Source organism: Myotis nattereri (assembly GCF_964212035.1).
Source record: "Myotis nattereri genome assembly, chromosome: 1".
Classification (NCBI taxonomy): domain Eukaryota; kingdom Metazoa; phylum Chordata; class Mammalia; order Chiroptera; family Vespertilionidae; genus Myotis; species Myotis nattereri.
Genome location: NC_138075.1, coordinates 79,519,957 through 79,545,207, shown reverse-complemented (window position 1 = coordinate 79,545,207; position 25,251 = coordinate 79,519,957). Strand labels below are relative to the sequence as shown.

Here is a 25,251-nt window from a genome sequence, read left to right as displayed (position 1 = left end):
GCCACCTAACGGAACTGGAGCCCAGGACTCCTAAACCCCATTCAGGTCTCTTCTAACAGGCTCAGAACTGCAAGGGGTCTTAAAAGTCATTTTATGCCCACACCCATGAGAAACTTTCAGGCCTCTAAGAGGTTCTTCAGCCTCCATTGCAACAGATGTCTGGAGAGAAAGCTCCTGGGCTACCTGAGCAGCCATTCCAAGTACACACTTTTTGCTGAGCTAAAATCTGCCAGCTATGGCTCCACCACTTCTTAGAGTGGCATAAAGGACTGTTTGCGTTTGGCAGGCGTGTGTTCTGTGTGTGTGGTGTGTGTGTGTGTGCATGCATGTTCATGTGTGTGCACTTTCTGTAACCATGTGACCTTGAGCACATGACAATATCTCTGAGTCTGTTTCATTTGAAAATATGATTAATGATGATGCCCATGCAGAAGGTGGAGAATTCAATGAGATAACATATAAATTACATATGTTCTAGAACATAGTAAGGTACAGAGTTACATTCATGCCCTTCGAGTTACCTCATTCCCCCACACTGTACTTTTGTTAATACACACACACACACACACACATACACACACACAACCACACACACACACACACACACACACACAGCTCCCAAATGACAGACTCAAATTACTTAAATATAGCTAAGTCTTCTCCCTACACGAGTCAGTGGGGAGCTAATTTGTCAGTGGAAACCCTCTCCTCTGGGACACTCAGCAGAGGGGTGGACTCTCTTGAGACAAGACTTTTCTCCCTTTATCTATTATATTCTCTATGAGGTCAAGAAAAAAAGCCTGACCTTCTGCTCCTGTGACACTGTGACAAAGATGACATTTCTGGGAGAAAGGGGCCAAGTCATAGACACAAACCAATGCTAACCTCACTGATTCTGGTCCCCATTATCTCCTCAGGAGTTAAAGTACCACTTATGAGTCAGTACTTATGTGTAGGTATTTAAAATGCTTGTAGCTGTACAGCCTAAGTCAGTGATGGCGAACCTTTTGAGCTCAGCATGTCAGCATTTTGAAAAACCCTAACTTAACTCTGGTGCCATGTCACATATAGAAATTTTTTGATATTTGCAACCATAGTAAAACAGAAACTTATATTTTTTATATTTATTTTATATATTTAAATGCCGTTTAACAAAGAAAAATCAACCAAAAAAATGAGTTCACGTGTCACCTCTGACACGCGTGTCATAGGTTCGCCATCACTGGCTTAAGTATTAGCATATGATGCCAAAGGGGCCAGAAAACTGACTCCTAAAAGCCTTAATGAATTAATCATGGTCCAGTAACAGGTTCAGTCTTCCAGGCTTAGGAACCTGAGACAAGGGAACATAAAAAATGTCTACTTTTGCAATCACATACTAGAGGTGCTGGCAAAGGGTTGAGCATAGAGAATACAGAGAGAATAGTATAGTCATTGGTATCTCAGTCAATCCTCCTGCCACAGTTCCACTGGTAAACAGCTCTCAGAGGCCCAGCAGGTTACTGCAATACCTGAGTTCTGGGCAGACTCTGAAGGGCTGGCTGGGATGCTCCAGATCTTCTGCTTTGTTCACCTATGGCTCCAGTGTTGCTTCCTGGTATTTGATCAGAAACAGAGGAACTTAACAGCAGAGGAACATCTACAACTAAGAGATGTCATGCCAAGACTAGGGGACAGATGAGGATGTGACACATGCATCCTTAGGTGTGAATTAGATTTTCCAAACACGATACTTTGTTACATCTGCCCTGAACTGAGAAATAGAGAGAAAGACCCACCAGTTTTTCAGTCATATACTAGAGGTTCTGGTAAATGATTCAGTAGCATTCCTCTTACCTAGCCCAAACCAAACCATTGGCCACATCCCGTACAGATGTGGTAAGAAAGTACACACCTTGAGTAAGATGGGAAGAGAAAGAACCATTCAATCCAGAAGGGTGTGGTGTGACCTTTTGGCCTTAAGGTAAATGTTTTGGGGAAAAGAAATGGCCTTGGTGGGCAAAGTTCCTAGGTAGATAAAGGTCCTCTTTATGTGAGGAATGGGGAATAGGGGAGAAGCTGATCCAAGATCACCTCATAGGCAACATCACAACCCAGAACATGGCTCCATTCCAACTCTCTCTAACCCAGAAGTCCAATCAACACCAATTAATTGGATGGGTCTCTATTGTTACACTTACTCCAGTTTGGTGAGGATGAGCACACTGTCTTCACCCAAGCTCACTTCTCCTTCCCTTTTCTCTATAGTGCCCTCTCTACTCATGACCCCAGACATTCGCTCACTCCAGAGTTTTATTGAATTATCCCCAGCCCAACATTCCAACCTTGCTCTTTGTTGCTGGGTGGGCCATAGAAAAAATTAAAGAGTGTTCTAGTGGATGCCCAAACTCTGGAAATCTCATAGATATGCGTCTGTCCTGTAGACATGTTTCCCTCCCCATCCCTGCCCTCTCTCCCCATCCTCACTACTACAGAGGCCAAATAGAAGCACAATCTTCCCAACACTAACACATAACCCAGGTTCTCCTTCACTGATAGGTCTCTCCCTCAAAACTGTTTTTGGTGTCATGTAAACACTCCAGAAACACTGAATGTCACTCCACCCTCCTAATAGGAATGTAGAGCTAACCCTAACTGAGGGAGGAATCTCTTCTCTACAACACAGTGGAGCCTCATGGACAGATTAGATCAGCCAAGTTCTGGCACATTATACCTATAGGTTCTACTTGTAGCATAACTTGAGAATGATCAGGCTCAGGGAAATGGGTTTATAGCAGGAGCCTCAAATGCCATGGGAGAGTGTGGGAAGGTCATGTCATTGTGCCATTGTCATTGCCTACAAGGAATGGCCCTGCCCACTTGCAATAAGCACTATAAGTGATTTGGTGAGAGGCTAAGGCCCAAGGGGATTGATTGCCCATCATGGGTCAAGCATGACATTTTCCCGCATGTTGAGGAAGAACATCAGGGATGCATGCATGTCAAACTCGAGGCCTAAACCAGGCATGCAGCCCACTAGCCGCAAGTTTGACATGCTTGGAAAGGATAAGAGCAAAGGGAATATGTGATCTAAATGAACTTTTCCATCACAATATGGTAGCCACTGAGATACCTTCCTCTTCTAAGAGAACAAGAGTCCCACATCCTATCTAATAAAAGAGTAATATGCAAATAGACCATCACTCCAACACACATGATGGCCACCCCATGTGGACACAAAATGGCCACCACAAGATGGCCAACAGAGGAGGGCAGTTGGGGGAGCAGTCCTGCAGGGGAGGGCTGTTGGAGGCGACCAGGCTGGCAGGGGACGGCAGTTGGGGGTGATCAGGTGGGCAAGGGAGGGCAGTTAGGGGCAACAAGGCCAGCAGGGGAGGTCAGTTGGGGTTGACCAGGCCTGCAGGGGAGGGCAGTTGGAGGCAATTGGGCCAGCAAGGGAGCAGTTAGGCATCAATCAGGCTGGCAGGGGAATGGTTAGGGGGTGATCAGGCTGGCAGGCAGAAGCAGTTAGGGGCAATCAGGCAGGCAGGCAGGCGAGTGGTTGGGAGCCAGAAGTCCTGGATTATGAGATGGATGTCCGACTGCCTGTTTAGGCCGATCCCACTGAGGCAGTCGGACATCCCTCGAGGGGTCCCAGATTGGAGAGGGTGCAGGCTGGGCTGAGGGACACACACCCCCATGCACAAATTTCATGCACTGGGCCTCTAGTTAGACATATAGACAGAAACTTTTATACTTCACACATTTTATTTTCCCCCAGATTCCTGGAATAATATAAGAAATGATGATGTTTATAGAGTTGTGGATAAGATCTAAGACTATGGAACCACATCACTGCATTCTAATCACTGTTCCCCTCCACTCTTATGAGCTGAGTGATATAGAGCATGCCCCCTACCTTCTAGGGGTCTTAGATTTCTCATTTGTAAAATGGAAGAAATATCAGTAGCTGACTCAAAGGGTGAAGTGAGGATCCATGGTCAGAGAACAATCAATATTAGCCACCATTAAGTTGTTACATATTATTTTCATATCTTCTTTTCCAGATATATGATTATTATTAAATTATACTTAGACTCAGGTTCTTAAGATTACAAATGAATTTTGCCATCTTTTAGTTTGACTCAACTTTGGACACATCTAGAAAGAAACAGTCTCTCCAGTGAGGCTTTTCCCAGGTGGGGTTCTTTCTTAGGAAGGTACCTGTTTCACACTCTTTTCTACGTGTCTGCCACCTCAGTAAGCTTCCCCTCCCCTAACTTGGTATCTCTACTTCTAGATTTGGGAGCACTTTCCTACACAGTCTTTGCCATTTGACTATCCATTGAAATTTAAAGAAAAGTTTCCCTGAACTCCCCACCCTTTCATTTTCAGCCTAATCAGCATAGCATGTCAAGGTGGCTGTGTTCAAGATTCCAGATCAACTCTTGAAACACCAACCCAAATAGTGAGGGACGCATGAATGAGGATGGTGAGAAAGGTCAACATTTATCCAAAGAAGACACACAAATGACCAGCAAACCCTGGGAAAGATGCCAAACCTCATTAGTTATTAATAATATGTAAACCAAAACCACAATACCATTCCATACCCATTAAGATGGCTATAATAAAAATAATCTCTCTATATGAAAGCCTAAGTGACCATCCAATCATCCAACTGGTAGATATGCTGCATACTGATCACCAGGGGGCAGATGCTCAATGCAGAAGCTGCTGAGCAACAGCAACATTGCAGAGTGCCCTCTCGCACTCCAGGGCCCCTCAGGGGGATGTCAGACTGCTGGTTTTGAGCCAAGGGACCTCCCCTACCAAAGGGACCCCACTCACCCCGCAGATGCCTTTTGGGCCCTGGTGATGCCCCGGGTGCGTCTGGCTGGGGAGGGACTGAGGGAGGTTGGCTTGAGGGCATGTCTGGCCCATCTTCCCCAGTCCCACCCTGCTAGCCACCTTCTAATTAATTTCCTTTCAATGTGCACAAATCTGTGCACTGGGCCTCTAGTGATAATAATAATAACCAGTGTTGCTGCGACGTGAAAAATGGAAGTATTCATATGTTGCTGGTGGGAATGTAAAATGATGCAACCACTGCAATAAACAGTTTAGCGATTCCTTGAAAACTTAAAGCTAGGATTACCATATGACACAGCAATTCCACTCCTAGGCATATAGCCAAAAGAAATGAAAACATATCATCCACACTGAAGTATTTTTGGTTTCTTTGCAGGAAGGGGAGGGTGTTTATTTTTTAAGTCCTCACCTGAGGATATTTTTTCCATTGATTTTCACACAAATAGAAAGGGAAGAAGGAGGGGGAAGAGAAAGATAGAAACATTGATGTGGGAGAGACACATGGATTGGTTGCCTCCAACACACACCCCAACTTGTGCTGGGCATTGAACCACAGCTTGGATACATGCACCTGACTGGGAATCGAACCTGAGACCCCTTGATCCAAGTACCGATGCTCTAACCACTGAGAAAACTGGCCAGGGCCACATGGAAGTTTTACACAAATATTTATAGCAGCATTTGTTATAATAGCCAAAAGGTGGAAACAACCCAAATGTCTATTGACAGATAAAGGGGTAAATTGGGACACACACACACACAAAAGGAAAATTATTAGCCATAAAAAATACTGATATATGCTACAACTTGGATGAACCTCAAAATCATTATCCTAAGTGATAGAAGCCAAACACAACAGCTCACATATTTCATGATTCTTTTAATATGAAATATACAGAATATGCAAATTCATAGAGACAGGAATAAGATTAGTGGTTGCCAATGGCCAGGGTGGGGTGTTGCTAGAAGAGGGAGAATGGAAAGTGATTAAGTACCCATTACTTTGTGGATACACACAACTTAATGATTAACAACTTAATGGGTTTGGATAAAATGTTCTTCTGGCATGAGAAAGTTTGGAAACTAGAGAGAGCTGGTGGTTGCACAACATTCTGAATACACTAAATGCCACTGAATTGTACACTTTAAAATAATTAAGTTTACGTTATGTGAATTTCACCTCAATATTTAATAAAGGTTATAATATAATCTTATGTTTAACATAATCCTCAGTTTTTAAAAATGGAGATATTCATAAGAGTAAAATATGTTAGTTCATACCTCATTACAGTAAATGTGATTATCAATGAACAATCTAAAATCAAGTCATTTTAGTTGTTCCTCTTAAATTGCTTTTAAAATTTCCCAATGATTACAGAAATTAGTTGCATGAAAAATTTTTAATAACTAGGAAAGAAAGGTTACAGTGGTATTGAATATAGATTTTTAAGAACATTGGGGAAATTATTATGCTATAGGGTTAAGTGAAGATAAAAGAATATTGTATTGTATGTATAGCGTGATCCCAAGTATTTAAAATGCACTTCTTATGGTAACACTGTGGGACAGTGCAAATGAATGAATGCACAAATCAGTGACATTTTTCCTTTCTACTTTCCAAATTTGCTTTCTTTTTTAAATCAAAGTACTGGTATTTCATTACTAAATGAGTCATTTTATACAATATGAACATCAATGTAATTATAATTATAATTATAAAAAGATTTATGACAAGAATGGACTGATTTTCATATTTCCAAATTAGAGTCAACTGTACATTTACACAGAACTGTCTTTGCATGAAGCCCAAAAGGTCACAGCATCAAAATGAGTGATCCTGTAGCCCCTTTATTTTTGCTGATTAGCAGTTTTGTAGAAAAGCAGTTGCAGGTGTGTCAACTAAGGTCTGAGACAGTAGAAGCAGAAGATTCAGTCTCAGCAGAAAATGCCAAAATGGGAGCTGGACAAAAGAAGAAACAAGGACATGACCAGAGGCTGATGCCTAAGCTGCCTTAACAGACACCTGTGCTCTCTGCAGGACACAAGGCCAACTTTCCTTAATGAGCATATTTACCACTGTCATCAGGAAGGTTCTTTATTTTGTAAATGTCTACTACGAGGCAGGCTGACTTAAACAAGGAGAGGTTTCGAGTGTAGGTGGTATGACAGGGAAGACGTTTACACTGAAATTATATATTCCTCTTAGAAAAATTGTAAAAAAGAGAAAATGTAAAGGTGGATATTTAAATTACCAGACTCTAACCACTCAGAGAAACTTAGTCGAACTTTGAACAGAATTGGGCCAAGGCTGTTTAGAAGCAACAGTCCTTCACAGTGCAGTGAGCTCATTAGCATAATTTGCTTAGCAAGTGTGAGCCTCTTGTGTGCCAAGCCTGCTCTAGCAGAAGTGTGGCTCTGCACAGAGCACAGAGGATACTGAAAGGACAATTATTGCTCTTTGGTTGACAAGCACGCTTTCTCAGTTCACTGGATATTGACAATTTAGTAACCTGAACTTCCTTTGGGGAAACAGCCCTTTCCACTCCTAGTTCATGTGGTTTGGATGGGACTGAACCCAGCCAACTCAAAGTAAGGATGACCTAGAGGCTAAGCCAATCAGTGGGTTCAACTGCAAGGGCGATAATGATTCCTTACGCTAGGCTACTACATGCCAAGGACAGTACTTTGGTTAAAAATGTTGACAAGACAGATGGATTCTATCACTGAGCATTTGTAAATAAAAAGAAATGCTCAGTGATAGAAGCTGTGATGATGAATGGGTTGCTATATCGGTTTATGGTGGCCATGCTCTGTTCCTTCCCTGTGCCTCACTCAATCATGGCCCTTCCCACTCAGTACTCTGCTCCCTGATGTTTCTGTCTCCCCTATCAGATGGTCGGCTCTTTCTAAAGCAGCGATTTTCAACCAGTTTCCCACAAGAACTTTTAAAACATTCAATACCAGACTATTTAGACAGGGTCACTAACCTACTTGCCCTTAGGTCAACAAATAAAAGATGAAAATAGCCAACACAATAACAGTCATCTGGTGTAAATGTCCTGTCTTAAACTACAAACATAGAGGTCATATAATATAGTTGCATCTTATTGGTCCCCTTGAATAACATGGTTGTGTCTGATTGGTAAATTCTTGATACCAGCAATTCTTTTTTTTTATTATTATTATTAGTTAAGGTATTACAAATGTGTCCTCATCCCCCCCATTAACCCCCAACCTCCCCCCACACACACAAACTCATGCTCCCATCCCCCCGTTGTCCATGTCCATTGGTTTGGCTTATATACATGTATACAAGTCCTTCGGTTGATCTCTTCCCCTTATCCCTGCCCTCCCCTACTTTCCTTCTGGGGATTGATAGCCTGATTGCTGTTTCTCAGTCTTTGGGTCTGTCCTTTTTCATCAGTCTATGTTGTTCTCTATAATCCACAAATGAGTGAGATCATGTGGTATTTATCTTTCTCTGACTGGCTTATTTCACTTAGCATAATGCTCTCCAGTCCCATCCAAGCTGTTGCAAAAGGCAAGAGTTCCTTTTTTTTACCGCAGCATAGTATTCCATTGTGTAGATGTACCACAGTTTTCTAATCCACTCATCTGCTGATGGGCACTTAGGCTGTTTCCAAATCTTAGCTATGGTGAATTGTGCTGCTATGAACATAGGGGTGCATATATCCTTTCTAATTGGCGTTTCTGGTTTCTTGGGATATATTCCTAGTAGTGGGATCACTGGGTCAAATGGGAGTTCCATTTTTAGTCTTCTGAGGTAGCTCCATACTGTTCTCCACAGTGGCTGCACCAGTCTGCATTCCCACCAGCAGTGGAGAAGGGTTCCTTTTTCTCCACATCCTCTCCAACACTTGTTGTTTGTTGATTTGTTGATGATAGCCATTCTGACAGGTGTGAGATGATAACGCATTGTCGTTTTGATTTGCATCTCTCGTATAATTAGTGACTTTGAGCAGGTTTTCATATGTCTTTCTGCCTTCTGTATGTCCTCTTTCGAAAAGTGTCTATCTAGGTCCGTTGCCCATTTTTTTTATTGGATTGTTTATCTTCCTTTTGTTAAGTTTCATGAGATCCCTGTAAATGTTGGAAATTAAACCCTTATCGGTGGTATCATTGGCAAATATGTTCTCCCATGTAGTGGGTCTTCTTGTTGTTTTGTTGATGGTTTCCTTTGCTGTGCAAAAGCTTTTTATTTTGATGTAGTCCCATTTGTTTATTTTCTCTTTAGTTTCCATTGCCCTAGGAGCATTATCAGAGAAGAAATTTCTTCGGCATATGTTTGCGATTTCGCTGCCTGTGGATTCCTCTAGTATTTTTATGGTTTCCCGTCTTACGTTTAAGTCTTTTATCCATTTTGAGTTTATTTTTGTGTATGGTGTGAGTTGGTGATCTAGTTTCATCCTTTTGCATGTATCTGTCCAATTTTCCCAACACCATTTATTGAAAAGACTGTCTTGACTCCATTGTATGCTCTTGCCTCCTTTGTCGAATATTAATTGGCCATAGTGGTTTGGGTCGATTTCTGGGGTCTCTATTCTGTTCCATTGATCTATATGTCTGTTCTTGTGCCAGTACCAAGCTGTTTTAAGAACAGTGGCTTTGTAATACAGTTTGATATCTGGTATTGAGATCCCACCTACTTTGTTCTTTCTCAGGATTGCTGCAGCTATTCGGGGTCTTTTTTTATTCCAGATGAATTTTTGGAACGTTCGTTCTAGATTTGTGAAATATGCCGTTGGTAATTTAATGGGGATTGCATTGAATCTATAAATTGCTTTGGGTAGTATGGACATTTTGATGATGTTGATTCTACCAATCCATGAACACGGTATATTCTTCCATCTGTTTATGTCTTCCTCTATCTCTTTTTTCAGTGTCCTGTAGTTTTCAGCATATAAGTCTTTTACCTCCTTAGTTAAGTTTATACCTAGGTATTTTAATTTTTTTGGTGCAATAGTAAATGGGATTGCTTCTGTAGTTTCACTTTCTATAAGTTCACTATTGGTGTAAAGAAATGCCATGGATTTCTTAGCATTAATTTTGTATCCTGCTACATTGCCGAATTCATTTAATAAGTCTAATAATTTTTTGATGGAGTCTTTAGGGTTCTGTATGTACAGTATCATGTCATCTGCAAATAAGGACAGTTTTACTTCTTCTTTTCCAATCTGGATGCCTTTTATTTCTTCTTCGTGTCTGATTGCAATGGCTAGTACTTCCAGTACTATGTTGAATAGGAGTGGTGAGAGGGGGCATCCCTGTCTTGTTCCTGTTTTTAGGGGGAATGGTTTTAGTTTTTGCCCATTGATTATGATGCTAGCTGTGGGTTTGTCATATATGGCTTTTATTATGTTGAGGTATGATCCCTCAATTCCTATCTTGCTGAGAGTTTTTATCAAGAAAGGGTGTTGGATTTTGTCAAATGCTTTTTCCGCATCAATTGATATGACTGTGTGGTTTTTTTCTCTCAATTTGTTTATGTGATGTATCACGTTTATTGATTTGCGGATATTGTACCATCCTTGCATCCCTGGGATAAATCCTACTTGGTCATGGTGTATGATCTTTTTGATATACTGCTGGATCCGATTTGCTAGGATTTTGTTGAGGATTTTGGCATCTATGTTCATGAGGGATATTGGCCTATAATTCTCTTTCATTGTATTGTCTTTATCTGATACCAGCAATTCTTATACAGAAGTGTAGGAACCTGATCATTTTGGAGCAAAAAGGGTAGGCAATTATATTTTTTTGTAAATCAATCAAAGTTTTACCTCTCTTTTTTGTTAGATAGGCAAAAAGTATATTTTTAGTGTACCACAAAATTTTAGTGATTAGTTTATGTGTGCCATGAGATGAAAAAGGTTGACAATTCTGCTCTAAAGGAACAAGATACATCTCTGCTATGTGTGCAACTGGACAGAGAAGGGCCTAAATACACATGTGCAAAGGAAATTATCCTGATGGGCTTAGTAGCATGGAGATGAGGCATTGGTTGTTCTCTCACTGGGGACTCAGGTTTCTGGGCTCCAGTACCTCCACTGGTTGATATCACATCACACAGGCCCCATCTTGCACCCTTGGGTTCCTGCTCAGGGCTGGATGTACTCTAATATCTGCTCTGAGTCATCAGCTGTGGGTACTGATGCGGTCACTGCATACTTCTCACACAACCACCCAGAGACCATCATCAGGCAGGAGGTGTGGGGGCGGGGATGCTTCATAGAAAGCCTTCTGGGATGAAGCACTATAAAACCAGAGGGGGACTCAGGCCACAGAGCCCACACACACCTCCTTCCTCTCCTGGGCGTGAAAACAGAGCACAGAGAAACACCAGCATCTCCGACCTGAGCAGTCTTCCTGGGAAGATGCAGCCACCCCTGCTCGTGCTCCTGCTGGCCTTTTTCCTACTCCCCTCGGCTGAGGCAGGTGAGTGGCCATCCCCACCCTCACAGGCCCAACCCATCCCACAGTGGGCACAGAGCTCCTGGCCCTTCTGCACATCCCTGACCCAGCTCTCCAACAGCAATGTTCTGAACCCCAGCTCCCATCCCATCTCAGACCCACACATGATGCCGGATGAGCTACATGCAGAAATGACAGGACAGAAGCCTATTCTCAAGAAAAGCCAAGGGCACAATGCCCTCCCCAGGCCCTACCTGTGCCAGGTGGAGAGTGGAACTGTCCTAGAAGTGCATGGCAGAGGCTGGGAAACTGCAGAGGGCAGAGCAGTCCTGGCTTCCATGTCTGTGATGAGACAGGTGCTGTCCTCAGGGCCTGCTTAGGAGAGAAGCCCAGAGCTCAGCAGACCCCACAGTTGGTGGGGTCACTCTCCCCAGAAGATTTCTGTTTCCTCTGCTCCATCTCAGTCCCTTTCTCCAGCTCTGCTTTTCTTCCCAGGCCTTTAGCAAGTCTTCTCCTTAAAGAATGAGCCAGTGAGGTTGGCAGCCCCAAACTTCTCTGCTTTCTAGAATCCCACAGCACTGGCCTTACCGACATAACTCCAGAGTCCCATTGGGGGCCAACCCTTCCAGGCATTTAATAAAAACCGGGAACTCCTCATGTGTCAGCATCTAGATCCCTTAACTTAAGTCCTAGACACTGCAAAGTGCACTACCCTGGATGTCACAGCACCACAGGGGCCTCAGAAGCTCACCCAACACCAAGCGAAGTCAGGAGAGGAACTTTCAGGAGCTTCCAGGCCTTCTCTGTCCCTAAGACCTGTATTCTCACCTGCAACTATGTGTCAGTCAAAGTCACAGGCCCACCCCTTTGCTATTCCCTCTCCAGATGAGAAAGTTGAGGGCCCTCCCCACCCCCTGCGACTCCAGGCCAGTCCAGCCTCCCAAATGCCCATGTGCCAGAGTCATCAAGCCAATGCCTACCTGGGGGAGTCAGTGGGAACACACAAGTGCAACACACTTTTCCTTCAGGGGAAATCATCGGGGGACATGAAGCCAAGCCCCACTCCCGCCCCTACATGGCCTATCTTAACATTACAAATGAGAAGGAGTTCAGATGTGGTGGTGTCCTTGTGCAAAAGAACTATGTTCTGACAGCTGCTCACTGCAAAGGAAGGTAAGGGGCCGCAGCCAGGCTACACCTCCTGAGACCCCTACAGGGACCCTGTCCTCCATCCCAGGAGCTGCAGCCCAGGGCAGCTCCCCAGCCTCCTGGTAACTCAAGCCCATGAGACCTCATCAGAGGAGCCATCAGAGATCATGACGGAGCAATGGGAGGCTGGGAAATAGGACAGGTAATCTCTGGGCTCAGAGGGTCAGAGGTGACAGCAAGTAACACAGGAAGAGGCGGACCACACTCGGCAAATAAAGCAGCGGTGGACCATGAACACATGCATTAGGGTCAAAATGAAAATGCAAGCAATTCATGGCATTTCCTGAGGGCCAGAAAGCTCCCAGCTCCCTAACCTCAGTGTCATTGAGAAGTTGAATCACTCAGCCCCTTTCCCCTGTTGCTAGATTTCCCCAGTCTGCAGCCCTGCCCTGCCCCAGCTGTCACCTGCCCTTCATAGCTCCTGGGCTTATCTCTTTCGACTCTACCTGCCCCCCAAACTCACACACTCTGGTCTCTGTGCAGGTCAATCAGTGTGACCCTGGGGGCCCACAACATTGAAAAGAAGGAGAAGACCCAGCAGGTCATTCTGGTAAAAAGAGCCATCCCGCACCCAGACTATAATTCAGAGAAGTATTCCAACGACATCATGTTACTACAGGTAAGGAAACATCCTGCTGCCCTTGCTCTCATGAGTCCACATTGTTCCCCTCCAACGAATGAAGCACTTCCCTTCCTTCCTTCCCATCCCGGCCACCTGACCAGTCCCTGAGACTCAGGTGTCCCTTAATGTCCTGGCTCAGAGATCACTAGCTGACCTGGGCTCCCTTGCCTCTTCCCCACCAGCTGGAGAGAAACATCAAGCAAACTGATGCTGTGAAGCCCCTCCCACTGCCCAGGAGCAAGAACAGGTTGAGACCTGGACAGAAGTGCACTGTGGCCGGCTGGGGGAAGGTCACCCCATGGGGCAAATACTCAGACACTCTGCAGGAGGTTCAGCTGACCTTGCAGAAGGATGAGGAGTGTGAAGGCTACTTACGCCGTTATTACAACAGGACCATTCAACTGTGTGGGGGGGACCCATCAGAAGATAAGGCTTCCTTCAAGGTGATACTGAGCATCTGACTACTTTGGCTCTGGGAGAGGGGTATTTGGGTAGGAACTGGGAGCTGGGGACCCAGGCATCAGGAGACTCCTTCACCCTCTATTCTGTGATCTTTCTCCCAAGGAAGAAAAGAGGGGAGCTCCCCGAGCTGGGAGAAATGGGGTCTCTGAGAGCCTTAAAGGGCCTATAGTCACTCCAAACATGGTGCTCCTCCAGAGGGTGAATGTGCAACACTGTGGCCAAGGCCAGGGTACAGCGCTTAGATGACTGTTTCCTGGGTGAGCAGTAGTTGTACCTGAGGGTTCTCAGAACTGGTTAATGGGCTCCTTCTGCATGCTAGGTGTCAGCCCCACCTGCCTGCTCTCAGGTCCTTACACAGTAGCTGCAGCCACAGCTCTGCAGCACCTTCATAGACAAAGGATCAGGGACCTGGGGGAGCAGAAGGAGCTTCCACCTGGGGTGAAGTGAAGCAGTGACAATGTCCAGGCTGAGGGGACCACTGGGGACCTGCCTGCTCACTTATCTCCCAAGTGAACACCATGCAAGGCAGCCTTCCCCGAGAGGGGAATGGGGTGGCAAGGAGGGCAGGGCCAGGAGAACTGGCTCAGTCTTTCCCTCTCTCTGTCCACAGGGGGACTCCGGGGGGCCTCTCCTGTGTAAAAATGAGATCCAGGGCATTGTCTCCTATGGAAGCAAGTATGGGGAACCGCCACGAGCCTTCACCAAAGTCGTCAGCTACCTTCCCTGGATAAAGAAAACCATGGAAAGCCTCCAACTGCAGGACCCAGACCATCTTCTCTGGAGCTAATCCAGGACCGCACTGCGGGGAGGGAGGGGGTGCCAGCAACCAAATAAATGTCTCTTAGCTGATGGGAAGAGCTAGATTTTTGTTTATTCTTTGTCCCTCATGTGCTCAGAAGGCAATGGCACAATTCTGCTGTGTCCTCCTTCCCCATCTTCCCCTTCCCCCATCACCTCCTCAAACCCATGCTAAGCTGTTACCAGCTCCTTCTTGACCACACCTGCCTGCCCTTCTGCCAGGGAAGAGAGGAGCACCATTAGAAGAAAACATGAATCTCTCAGGTCCTGGGCTCAGTGTGAAGGTCTTACTTCTTCCTCTGTGTTATGAGCTGAGAGAAAAGGACTAGCACGTGGGTGCTGGGCACCAAGCAGGCACAGCCTGGGCTGCAGCTCAGGAGGCCCCACCACACAGGGGAGAGGAGGGCTCTCCTGAGCAGGTCATTGTTCTCCAGCAACCAGGGAGTGGCAGGTTTTGGGATCTAGGGTTGGTGAGGAAAGACAGGGGTGGAGGAGGGAGGGAAGTCCTGAGAAGCTCCTCATTCCCTCCTGGGCTGAATTTCTCTCCCTGCCCTTTTCTGCCCTCCTCTGAGCTCAGGGCTTAGCTTGGTTTCCGGTCTCCTGGCTGCCCCTTCATCTCATTTCTGCTGACCACTGAGCATCCTCAGAGTTCACCAACCCTGAGCCCCACAGACCACACTGGTCTGAGCTCCCACTTCTGCATATCCCTCCCACCGAGGACACCCAGAGTGCCCAGGTTCTAGCAGGGCCTGGTCACTGAGTTGCCACCCAGCTTATGCCCTGGCACAGGGTGACCAGGGGACCAGGACATGTTGGCCCCGTGCAGGGCCGTGGAGGACAGGGCGGCAGGGTGTCTGCAGAACACCTGGCCCCATCTCTCACTGGGCAGAGCCAGCACCTCACATCCAGCCCAGTGTCCCCACCATGTGCTCAGAGTCCACTGACTGCTGGTCACTCAGGAGCCTTTGTCCCCTGCGGCCTGTTCCTCACTGCTGGCCTCAAGGCTCAGACTGCATGCTGACCACCACGGGTTCTACCTGCCTTTTGAGTTAGAAAGGGCTGCTCTCTGCAATAGGACTGGAAAGCAGTTTTTCCATCAATCAGTGAACAAATGCTGATTGTGCACGTACCAAGTGCCAGGCATTGGGAATAATACAGGTTCTGACACCTGAACACAAGTGAAACTGACAGTGTTGACTTTTATCTGAATGGAATTTCCTCACCCTCCTTCACATGAACCCACATTGCCCAAGAACTTGACAACACCACGGTGTGACGGACTCAGAGAGGGCCGTGGGTGATAAAGGCCAGAGAACCCTGGGCTCAGAAGACCAGGAGGAAGCACAGGCAGCTCTGACGTGGGCAGCTTCCTGAGGAGATGCAGCCATTTCTGCTCCTGCTGGCCTTTCTTCTGGCTCCCAAGGCACAGGCAGGTGAGTGACTGAACCCCAGCAGAAGCCCAATGCCATTCGGTACTGGCAGGGCCCTGCTCACATGCTACACTCAGACACGTCTGGCCCTGGACCGTCCCCAGGCGCTTTTTCAACTCTAGATCCCACCTCCCTCAAAGACCAGCAAGACTAATGCTGAGTGAAAGCAGCAGGGATGGCAGGGCACAGGGCTGATCCTGGGGAGGGCCCATGGGTGCTCTCCCTGCCCCTTGCCATCTGGAAAGTGGGCTCTTTTGCAAAGGCATTTGGAAGAAGGTTGGATGCTGAAAATGAGAAATAATACCATAGGAAATTGCAGCTTGGCAAAGGGGGCAGGCTTCCATAATCAAAGCAAGGCCTATAACATTCTAACTCAGTGTTTTAAAATCTATCCTCCATCTCTACCCCCTTCTCCAAGCTTTGTAAAGGAGCAGGGGATCCAGTTGATCCCAGAGTTGGTGGCTTCCTGGTCCCCTGAGGCTGGATTAGTCTCTAGTTCTCTCAGGTAGTTTTTTAGTCCCAATGTTCTGAATAGTTCAAACCAGCAGGAGCTCCATGAGTCTGGAAACAAAAAGGGAGAGAGAACCAGGCATCCTGAGGGTAAGAATTTTCCAGGCTCTACAGGCACTAAACTGCTTGTTCCAGATACAAATCCCCTTGCCCACATGCATGGCTGCAACAGGAATGAAGGGATCAGAACTGCTCTACTCTTTGTCAGAGGGAGTATCTCAGTCTTGTGGGTAAAGTCACTTAGCAAGCCAGGAATGTTGCCCAAGGAACCTGCAGGATGTCTCCTTGGTTATGGCTGATGACTGCAGACATCACTATCTGCCTCCCCGCCTGCCCCTGTCCGTCCCAGTCTTCCCTTCTCCAGCCTCTGGCTCCATGGGCACAGCAGGCACAGTAGAATTTTTCTTGCAGGGAAAATCATCGGGGGTCATGAGGTCAAGCCTCACTCTCATCCCTACATGGCATTTCTTCGGATCAGTATTCCTAGCAGAAAAAGATGTGGGGGTTTCCTTGTGCGTGAGGACTTTGTGCTGACAGCAGCTCACTGCTGGGGAAGGTGAGGAGCGCAGCTTCGGACCAAACCTTCTGCAGGCACCTCACAGGGAACCCTCTTCTCAGGGGCTGCAGACCTAGGGGCACAGAGGAGCACTTCAGAGGACAGGTCAGCTTTGGAAAGACAGGGACGGGTCAATGCAAGTGGCCTGTTGAAGACTGGAGGGACTGATCAAACGGGCTTAGGAAGGAGGCCAAGGTTGTGCCCCAGGGGCCAGAAATTCACAGTTTTGCTTAGAGAAAGGCAAGCTCAGGGTGTGACTGAGCACCCAAGATCTGCTCCAGGAAATGACACCTAGCCTGAGCTGCCACCAGCACAGGGCACAGGCATGCTCAGTGCCCAGCCCCAGCCCCTAGAATTCCTCCCCACTCCAATCCTGCACTGCCCCCAGCTGTCCTCTTTCCTTCCTGGCCCCTGGGCTGTATCTGCTGTGCCTCCACGTCCCTGGCTGTCTCTGTGCAGGTCCATCACAGTCATCCTGGGCGCCCACAACATCAGCAAGCACAAGAGGACCCAGCAGGTCATCCCGGTGAAAACAGCCATCCGCCACCCAAACTATCATCCCAAAGTCAATGACATCATGTTGCTGCAGGTAGGACTCATCCTTCCACTGGCTCTTGCACACCTTAAGCCTGGGGTTTCTCATCTCCTGTGACCTCCTTCCTGTCGTTCCCCCCAGTGTGACCCCTTTCCTTGTCCCAGGGCTATGACTGTCCTGGAGTCCCTGGGCCCTTGCTCGATGAGAATTCCTATCCTCTGCCTTCAGCTGCAGAGGAAGGCCACCCTGACTGCTGCTGTGAGCCTCCTCAGGCTGCCCAGGAGGGGAGAGCAGGTGAAGCCAGGGATGGTGTGCAGAGTGGCCGGCTGGGGGCGAATCGACCTGAACACCAGCACAGACACTCTCCATGAGGTAGAGCTGGAAATCCAACAGGATGAGCAGTGCATCTCTTGCTACAGACGCCGTTACAACAGAACCACAGAGATTTGTGTGGGGGACCCAGAAAGGAATCAGTCTACTTTTAAGGTGAGATCTCCAGCATCATCCATGCCCAGCCCTGGGCACACCCAAGCTTGCAGGCAACCTGGCGCAGTGGGAACCAGCCATATCCCTATGTCCAATCTCCGGTCCTGTCTCTCCGGGGAGAAGAGAGGCTGTCCCACAGCCACTGGTGGGCAAAAGACTTCCTAGAGGGGGAGAAAGACCATCAGAGTCAAATGGAAAACCCCAGGCCTAGGGAGGAGACAAGGCCTGCCCTGACCCTGATCTCCCATGCAGCTCCTAACAGGGACCACAGACCCCAGGGCACGAGGAGGGCAGGCCAGAGGAAGGCCCAGCTCAATGTCTTCTCTCTCTGCCCACAGGGCGACTCTGGGGGCCCCCTCGTGTGTGACAACATGGCTCAGGGCATTGTCTCCTTTGGGAAAAAATATGGGAAAACTGCTCGTATTGAAATGAAGATCTCCAGCTTTCTGCCCTGGATAAAAAGAACAATGAGACGTTTCCAACTGCAGAGACCAGACTGAGGCACCAGGAATTGATCTATTCGTCTCCTCTGGGGCGCAGCCCAAAACTGCCCTGTGCAGAGGGGTTGACGGGAGGCTGCCAGTCACCTAATAAACTTGCATCTCTAGAGTGGGAGTCACTGATTCCTCCTGTGTCCACAAAAACATGTGTTAGTTACCTGCTGTGTGTGCGGCAACCATCTGTTCATATCTCCTATCTGTTGGAGCTTCCCCTTCATGGACTGCACCTTCCATCTCTAGAATAAAATTCATGCTGCCTTGCTACCCACTCCTTCCCAATACTCCTCCCAGTGCCAACTCCCCTCTGAGGCCTAATAACAGCTCATCAGGAAAATGGGAGACATCTGCCCCCCAAAAGTGACCCGCTTCTAGGGGACCCTCTTAACTCATCCACATTGCCCTCCTACTTCAAGCCACACTTACACCCTACCCCACGCAGCCCCAATGCCAATATGCAGCATTAAAAAAATCCAAAAATTGGATGGAGGGTCCTGTAGGAAGCTCTCAGGTAAGGGGCCACTTCTCCACCCAAAGATAAATTGGTGGGAAGATCATGGAAAGGTATAGCTCACCCCAGGCAGCACTCCCCCCACCAATCAGAGCAGATTGAGAAGGTCAGGAAGCCTTTCATTACTCCCAGGCCCAGCTCGAGTGCCTGTCACAGCCTTGTCTTGAGCCCAGAGCCCAGTGCAGCCCATGGTGTCCTGGCAGCCCACCCACCGGCAGCCCACACTGACCTTGATGGTGCTCTTTCATCTCAGTCTCAGGCAGCCTCTCTCCACCTCCCAGCGTGTGTGTGTGTGTGTGTGTGTGTGTGTGTGTGTGTGTGTGTGTGACTGTCTGTCTGTCTCTCTGTATCGAAAGGCAACCCAAATCTTTATTATATGACTAGGTTAAGAACAGGAATCTCATCTTAAAACACACAACTTCAGAAGGGCAGGCTAAAAAGAAGTACTTTACTAAACATCTGCCATTGATAGGTGTGCTTCCACTTTGGGAAAATGTCTTTTGGGTATAAAAAGTAGTACATATTCATCACAGAAAAATAGTTAAATATGGAACATGTAGATAAGAAAATGAAAATTACCAAGGCCTCCACCACGCACAAATCATCTTCACTGATCCTTCGGCATGTTCTCCCACACTTCCTCTATGTGTTCATTAGGCGCTGCTCCTTGCACAGAAGTGGGGTTGGGCTGTTGAGAACTCCTAGTGCCTCCCTTTCCATTGCTCTTCCTTCTGTGGTCACACTGGTGAGAGTGTTGGGATAATGTGTTTGCAACTGGATGTAACTGCTAGGCCAGGGGCATCAGAGACAGGGGTCTCTGGACACTGGAGCCAATGAACAAAAGTCTAGGACTTCTGTTCAAAATGGTGGGGTAAGAGAAGCCCCCTGTGTCATATAATATTTACATTTACAAAGGAAATTCTAAATATTTCAAAAATAAGAGTTTGGAGTGGTGGTAAAAGAGGAAAGGGAGCTACCATTTGGGGTATTTAGGTGTGTACAGGCCACCTGGTCCTCAGGTGAGTCCACCCTCTACCTCATACCACCGAGCGCACCCCTCCCCATAGCCCTTCCCTTCTCATACCCCAGCCACAGATTCTCACTGCAGCCGATGTCAGCTTCTCAAGGGCAGAAGCCACGTCTCTCATATGCCTGGACCTGGTGTGATAAATGATTATTCATGATTTCATCAGAATGGAAAAGAGCCAGGAGCCCAGACATGGAAACCGGCTTGGTTTAGTCACTGAGGGACTTCTGAGGTTCCAGCCCCCTGCTGGCTGCAGCCAAGGCCCTCATGTTCTTATGCCTTCTTCTTGCACCTTGTGGCTTAGCAGTGGGAGTACAAATGTGGTGACAGTGCCATTGTCACCAAACCAAGCTTGAGAACTTCCACAAACACCTGGTGTGATGACACCCAGCAAAACTAGAGGGACGCAGTCAAGGAGGTGCGGGAAGTCACTGAGCCACACTCATTGCTCCCCTCAGGGGTTTGTGTCTAGACAAGAAACACCAGCAGCTCCGACCTGGGCAGGCCTTTGGGGAAGATGCAGCCACTCCTGCTCTTCTTGGTCTTTCTTCTGCCTCCCTCCCTCCTCTAGGCTGGGACTGGTAAGTAACCATCCCCATTCCAGAAACCTGAGACACTCCCCCTACCCCATCAACCCCCTGTCCTTCTGACCCTTTTGCCCTGCACAGGCAGGGACTTTTCCTCCATTTGCGCTCAGGAATTCTGCATGCCTGGTCCCATCCCACCCCAGACTAACAAGTCTGATGCTGGACAGACACTCAACAAGGATGGCCAGGAGGAAGCTGTGCACTAAAAGGTTCAGCAGCTATTAGCCTCTCTCTTATCGCCTAGAAGATGAGTTTTGTGGAGAAAAGCGTTTGACAAAAGATGTGAAGCTACAAAAGACATTATTCAAACCCCTCACTCACCCTAACTGATCTGGCTCTGTGGGTAGAGCATCAGCCTGCAGACTGTAGGGTCCTGGGTTTTATTCTGGTCAAGGGCACATGCCTGGGTTGTGGGCTCGATCCCCAGTGTGGGGTGTGCATGAGGCAGCCAATCAACTGCCTCTCATCATTGATGTTTCTATCTCTCTCTTCCTCTCTCTTCCTCTCTGAAAATCACTAAAAACATTTTTAATTAATTAATTAATTAATTAAGACCCCTCACTCCGACCCAGAAAAGGGCACCTCAGACAAACCAGCTACTGTCATGGAAGCTGGACCCTCCTTAAGAGCCAGTTAAATTTCTTAGGAGGTGTAAGTTGGCTGCGGTCTCTCACCTTCCACGACAGTGAGCAGGTGTCACAACGAAGTTCTCTGGCACAAGAACACACCACACCTGGTCTCCCCCTCATCTTGAAAGTGGATGCAGGCCATGCCCAGGCGAGGAGCCAGGTGTGATTGATCTGAGCTGTGGCTGGATGAATGCACAGAAGCTCCCTGGCTGCCTTGGCTTCGCCCCATCCTGAGCTGCCCATGTTCAGCCCCAACTCCACTGCTTCCCAGGCCCTCGGCTGCTCCACTCTCTCTGGCTGTGCCCTCTCCCATCCCTGTGGCCTTGAATCCCATCAGACATCAAGCTAAAGCTAATTGGAGTCCATCATTCATGCAACCAACAAATGTTTACTGAGAACCTAGGATGTATTAGGCACATGGAGTAGATTACTAAAAACAGCACCAACACAGGCTCAGAGTATCAGGAGACACACTGAGATCTGTTCCATCTGTTGGGGCTCCACTATCTGCAAAACAGGCCATGTCTCCTCCATACGTGTATCTGAGGAGGACTTGGAGAGCAAGCACTGTGCCCTGTTCTTAGAGGGGGATTCTGAGGCCTGAGGTTCAGAGAAGGTTACTGGGCCACCGCTGGACCTAAGAGACCCACCCTTTACGGCACCTAGACCACCCACCTCAATCCCCTCCTTCCTAAGCCTGCCCTCCTGACCACAGACACTGCCAGTCACCCACCTTCAAGCCTTAACCTTCAGAGGGGACATGAAGCCAAGCCCCACTCCAGCTCCTACATCAGTGATGGCGAACCTTTTGAGCTCGGCGTGGCAGGTTTTGAGAAACCCTAACTTAACTCTGGTGCCGTGTCACATATAGAAATTTTTTGGTATTTGCAACCAAAGTAAAACAAAGATTTATATTTTTGATATTTATTTTATATATTTAAATGCCATTTAACAAAGAAAAATCAACCAAAAAAATGAGTTCACGTGTCACCTCTGACACGCGTGTCACAGGTTCGCCATCACTGTCCTACATGGCCTACATTCACATTCAAGATGAGGAGACCAGGTGTGTGTATCCTCGTGAATGTGAACTTGATTTGGACAGCTGTTCACCTCAGTGGAAGGTGAGAGGCTACAGCCAGGCTACACCTCCTGAGACCCCTACAGGGACCCTGTCCTTCATCCTGGGAGCTACAGCCCAGGGCAGCTCTCCAGGCTCCTGGTAACTCAAGCCCATGAGGCTTCATCAGAGGAGCCCTCAGAGATCATGACGGAGCAACAAGAGGCTGAGAAATAGGACAGGTAAGCTTTGGGCTCAGAGGGTCAGAGGTGACAGCAGTGAGGTAGTTGAGAAGACAGGGAGGGACCACACTGGGCAAATAAAGCTGCGGTGGATGATGAACGATGCATTAGAGTCAAAATGTAAGCACAAGTGATTTTGTGATATTTCCTGAGTGTAAGAGAGAACTCCCAGCTCCCTAACCTCAGTGTCATTAAGAAGCAGAGTCACTCAGCCCCCTGGTTCCTGTGGCCTCGGTTTCCCCTACCCTGCCCCAGCTGTCACCTGCCCTTTACCGCTCCTAGGCTGTATCTCCTGTGACTCTACCTCCACCCCCACCCCCCAGACCCCACTCTGCTTTCAGTGCACGTCAGGCAGTGTCACCTGGGGGCCCACACCATCAAGGAGCAGGGGAAGACCCAGCAGGTCATCCTGGTGAAAGAGCCATCCCGCACCCAAACCATAATGCTAAGAGCTTCTCCAAAGACATCATGTTACTGCAGGTGAGGAAACCTCCTGCTGCCCTTGCAGTTCTGGGTGCTCATTCTTCCTCCTCTCACTGTGATGTGTTTCTTTAATTCTTCCTTTCCCAGCTGTCTGACCTGTCCCAGTGGTTCAGGGGTGAAGGAAGACACTGCAGCTCCATCTCAGTGTCCAGGCCCAGAGGCCATGGACAGACCTGGACTCTCTTGCCTCTTCCCCATCAGCTGGGGAGAAACATCAAATTGACTAAAGCTGTGAAGCCCCTACAACTGCCCAAAGGCCAGGATGGGTGAGGCCAGGACAGGAGGGCCCTGTGGCTGGCTGAGGGCCCGTGGAGATGGTACTCTACCAACCACTCTGCAGGAGGTGGCCTCTCAGGAAAATTAGGAATGCAAACTCCACTTCCCCAGATACCACCGCAAGGTCACCAGATTGGGGAAAGACAGCCAGAGGAGAGGAAGACTGGCTTTGGAGTCAACTTTCAGCATTTACCTTCACAGGTCCCAGGAGATAGAACTTGGGAAGCTCTGGGGTATAGGAGTGGTCATCTCTTCGTGCCTCGTCCTGAGAGTTTGGACAGCCTGGTCCACAAACCCAGTCTTTGGTGTTTTCCCCTGGGGGATCCGGGCTGGAGGTGAGGAAGAATCAGTCATCTCACAGCAGTGTTATCCCCAGAGTGTCCCTGGGTATTGGAGAGAAAGGCTTAGCATGAATCATGCTGGAAGGGACAGTCAAAGCCAGGCTGGAGCTGGAGACCAAGGGAGGCAATAAGGCCGGCCCTGACCCTGATCCACCCACAGCCCCCAACACAGACCACCTGCCCCTGGGCAGCCAGAGGGCAGGACCCCAAGGAGTCCAGCTTAGTCTTTCCTCTTTCGGCTCACAGGGAGACTCCGGGGCCCCCTCACATGTAACAACAGGCCCAGGGAATTTTCTCCTGTGGAGAAAGAAACCTCCAGGAGTCTTCATGAATGTCCTCCCCTGGATACAGAGAACAATGAAGAACCTCTAAAAGCAGGCGTGAGGCTGGCCTTCCTCTTGGCTTGACCATCCGTCTGGGGGCAGAGGCAAGAATCCCATGGGGCGGGCAGTGTGGAGTACAGGGTCATAATAAACTCATCTCTAGAGCCAATGCCACAGAAGTCTTATTCAGTGAACCCCTTTCAATAGGTAACAACACTGCTCCATGCGCCCTCTGCTGGCAATTCTGGGCTTGATTCCTTCTTTCTAACCCCAGCCTCCACCCTCCCTAAACCCCATACAGTACAGTTTCTCATCCATTTTGCAAGCACACCTCTTTGGTGTTTAACCCTCTGGAAGGTCTGATTCTAAGCTCCATTATTTTAAAAAAACAAAACAAAAACCTCTCTCCTCAGAAATGGTCCTCTTTGGGCCTCAGAAACTTCTTATCTAAGCTAAATTCTATCACCAACCCCCCCGCCCACTCCCCCAACAATTTTGCTGAAGGATGAGCAGGTCAGTGGAAGGGGAATAACTCTGGGGCCCTAGAGGCCAGAGGGCCATGCCATGGGCACTGTTTCTGTTTCCAGGGCCACTCTCTCCAGTGGGGGCAGGATTCTCCCACAGTGTGGACTGTGCTCAGGAGGCTCAGATGCTCCTATGATGACCCTCAGCCTACTCAGGTCCCATTTGCCTGCCCGGCCTTGCCGTGCTCCAGCACAGCACTGAGCTCATCCAGCTTCCTTCCTGCCTGGCTGACCTTCCCACACCAGCCCCTGTTTTCTATCTGAGAGCCTGGACACCAGATTCTCCCCCCACCTTTACCCCCCACACAGACCACCTTATTTTGAGCCAGTCTCTCTCTCATCTATCTAACCCAGTTCCCAATGTCCAGTGTGAATGCTCCTCTACCGCTTCCTCACCCGACCTGAACTGCCAGCGCACCTGATGCCTATCAGAAGAGCCAGAATCTACTTCCCTCCTGGGCAGGACCAACTCAGTGCCTTCCAGCCCAGCATCCCCCAAGAGCTCAGCTCTTTCAGGCTGGCCTAGCTGCAGATCCTGCCTCCCCCTGCTGGCAGCCTGGGTTATGGCACCTTTGTGAGCCTCATGGCTATCAAGTACCACTTTCCCATCCAACAATAGATCAAATGTCCTCCTATCTTTGTGGGAGGAACAAACAGGCTCTGTCCCTGCCACTGGGACACTTCCCGTGATGAGGAATTTCCTCCAAATTTTCCTGGTTCCTCTCCTCTGCCAGGCAGATGGGTTTAGCACAGATAGGTCTGTACTTGGAATCCACAAGAAATTTTGTCTTGAAAATAAATAAACTCTCAGTGTTTTCTCTTTATTGCACATACAATTTCACATGCCTGATCGTGTTTGA

The 25,251-nt window shown here is 48.1% G+C and overlaps 2 protein-coding genes across 2 annotated transcripts; both read left to right on the top strand.

Moving 5' to 3' along the window:
- Positions 1-11,058: 11,058 nt before the first annotated feature.
- LOC308533022 (granzyme B-like) lies at positions 11,059-14,429 on the top strand. Its single transcript, XM_081110737.1, has 5 exons — positions 11,059-11,307; positions 12,312-12,456; positions 12,976-13,111; positions 13,297-13,557; positions 14,187-14,429. Exons 1-5 carry the CDS (start codon positions 11,094-11,096, stop codon positions 14,361-14,363), a joined length of 933 nt encoding a protein of 310 aa, XP_080966863.1. The 5' UTR covers positions 11,059-11,093; the 3' UTR covers positions 14,364-14,429.
- A 1,323-nt stretch (positions 14,430-15,752) lies between these two features.
- LOC308533041 (granzyme H-like) lies at positions 15,753-18,391 on the top strand (the record flags this gene model as incomplete). Its single annotated transcript, XM_081110771.1, has 5 exons — positions 15,753-15,807; positions 16,726-16,870; positions 17,330-17,459; positions 17,634-17,891; positions 18,230-18,391. 5 exons carry the CDS (start codon positions 15,753-15,755, stop codon positions 18,389-18,391), a joined length of 750 nt encoding a protein of 249 aa, XP_080966897.1.
- Between the last annotated feature and the right edge of the window lie 6,860 nt (positions 18,392-25,251).

Excerpts from the sequence above, each read along its gene's own strand:
- LOC308533022 (XM_081110737.1), top strand. The coding sequence starts at position 11,094 with ATGCTTCATAGAAAGCCTTCTGGGATGAAGCACTATAAAACCAGAGGG. Across the intron at positions 11,308-12,311 it reads ACTCCCCTCGGCTGAGGCAG|GGGAAATCATCGGGGGACAT; the intron begins GTGAGTGGCCAT and ends CTTTTCCTTCAG. Across the intron at positions 12,457-12,975 it reads GCTGCTCACTGCAAAGGAAG|GTCAATCAGTGTGACCCTGG; the intron begins GTAAGGGGCCGC and ends GTCTCTGTGCAG.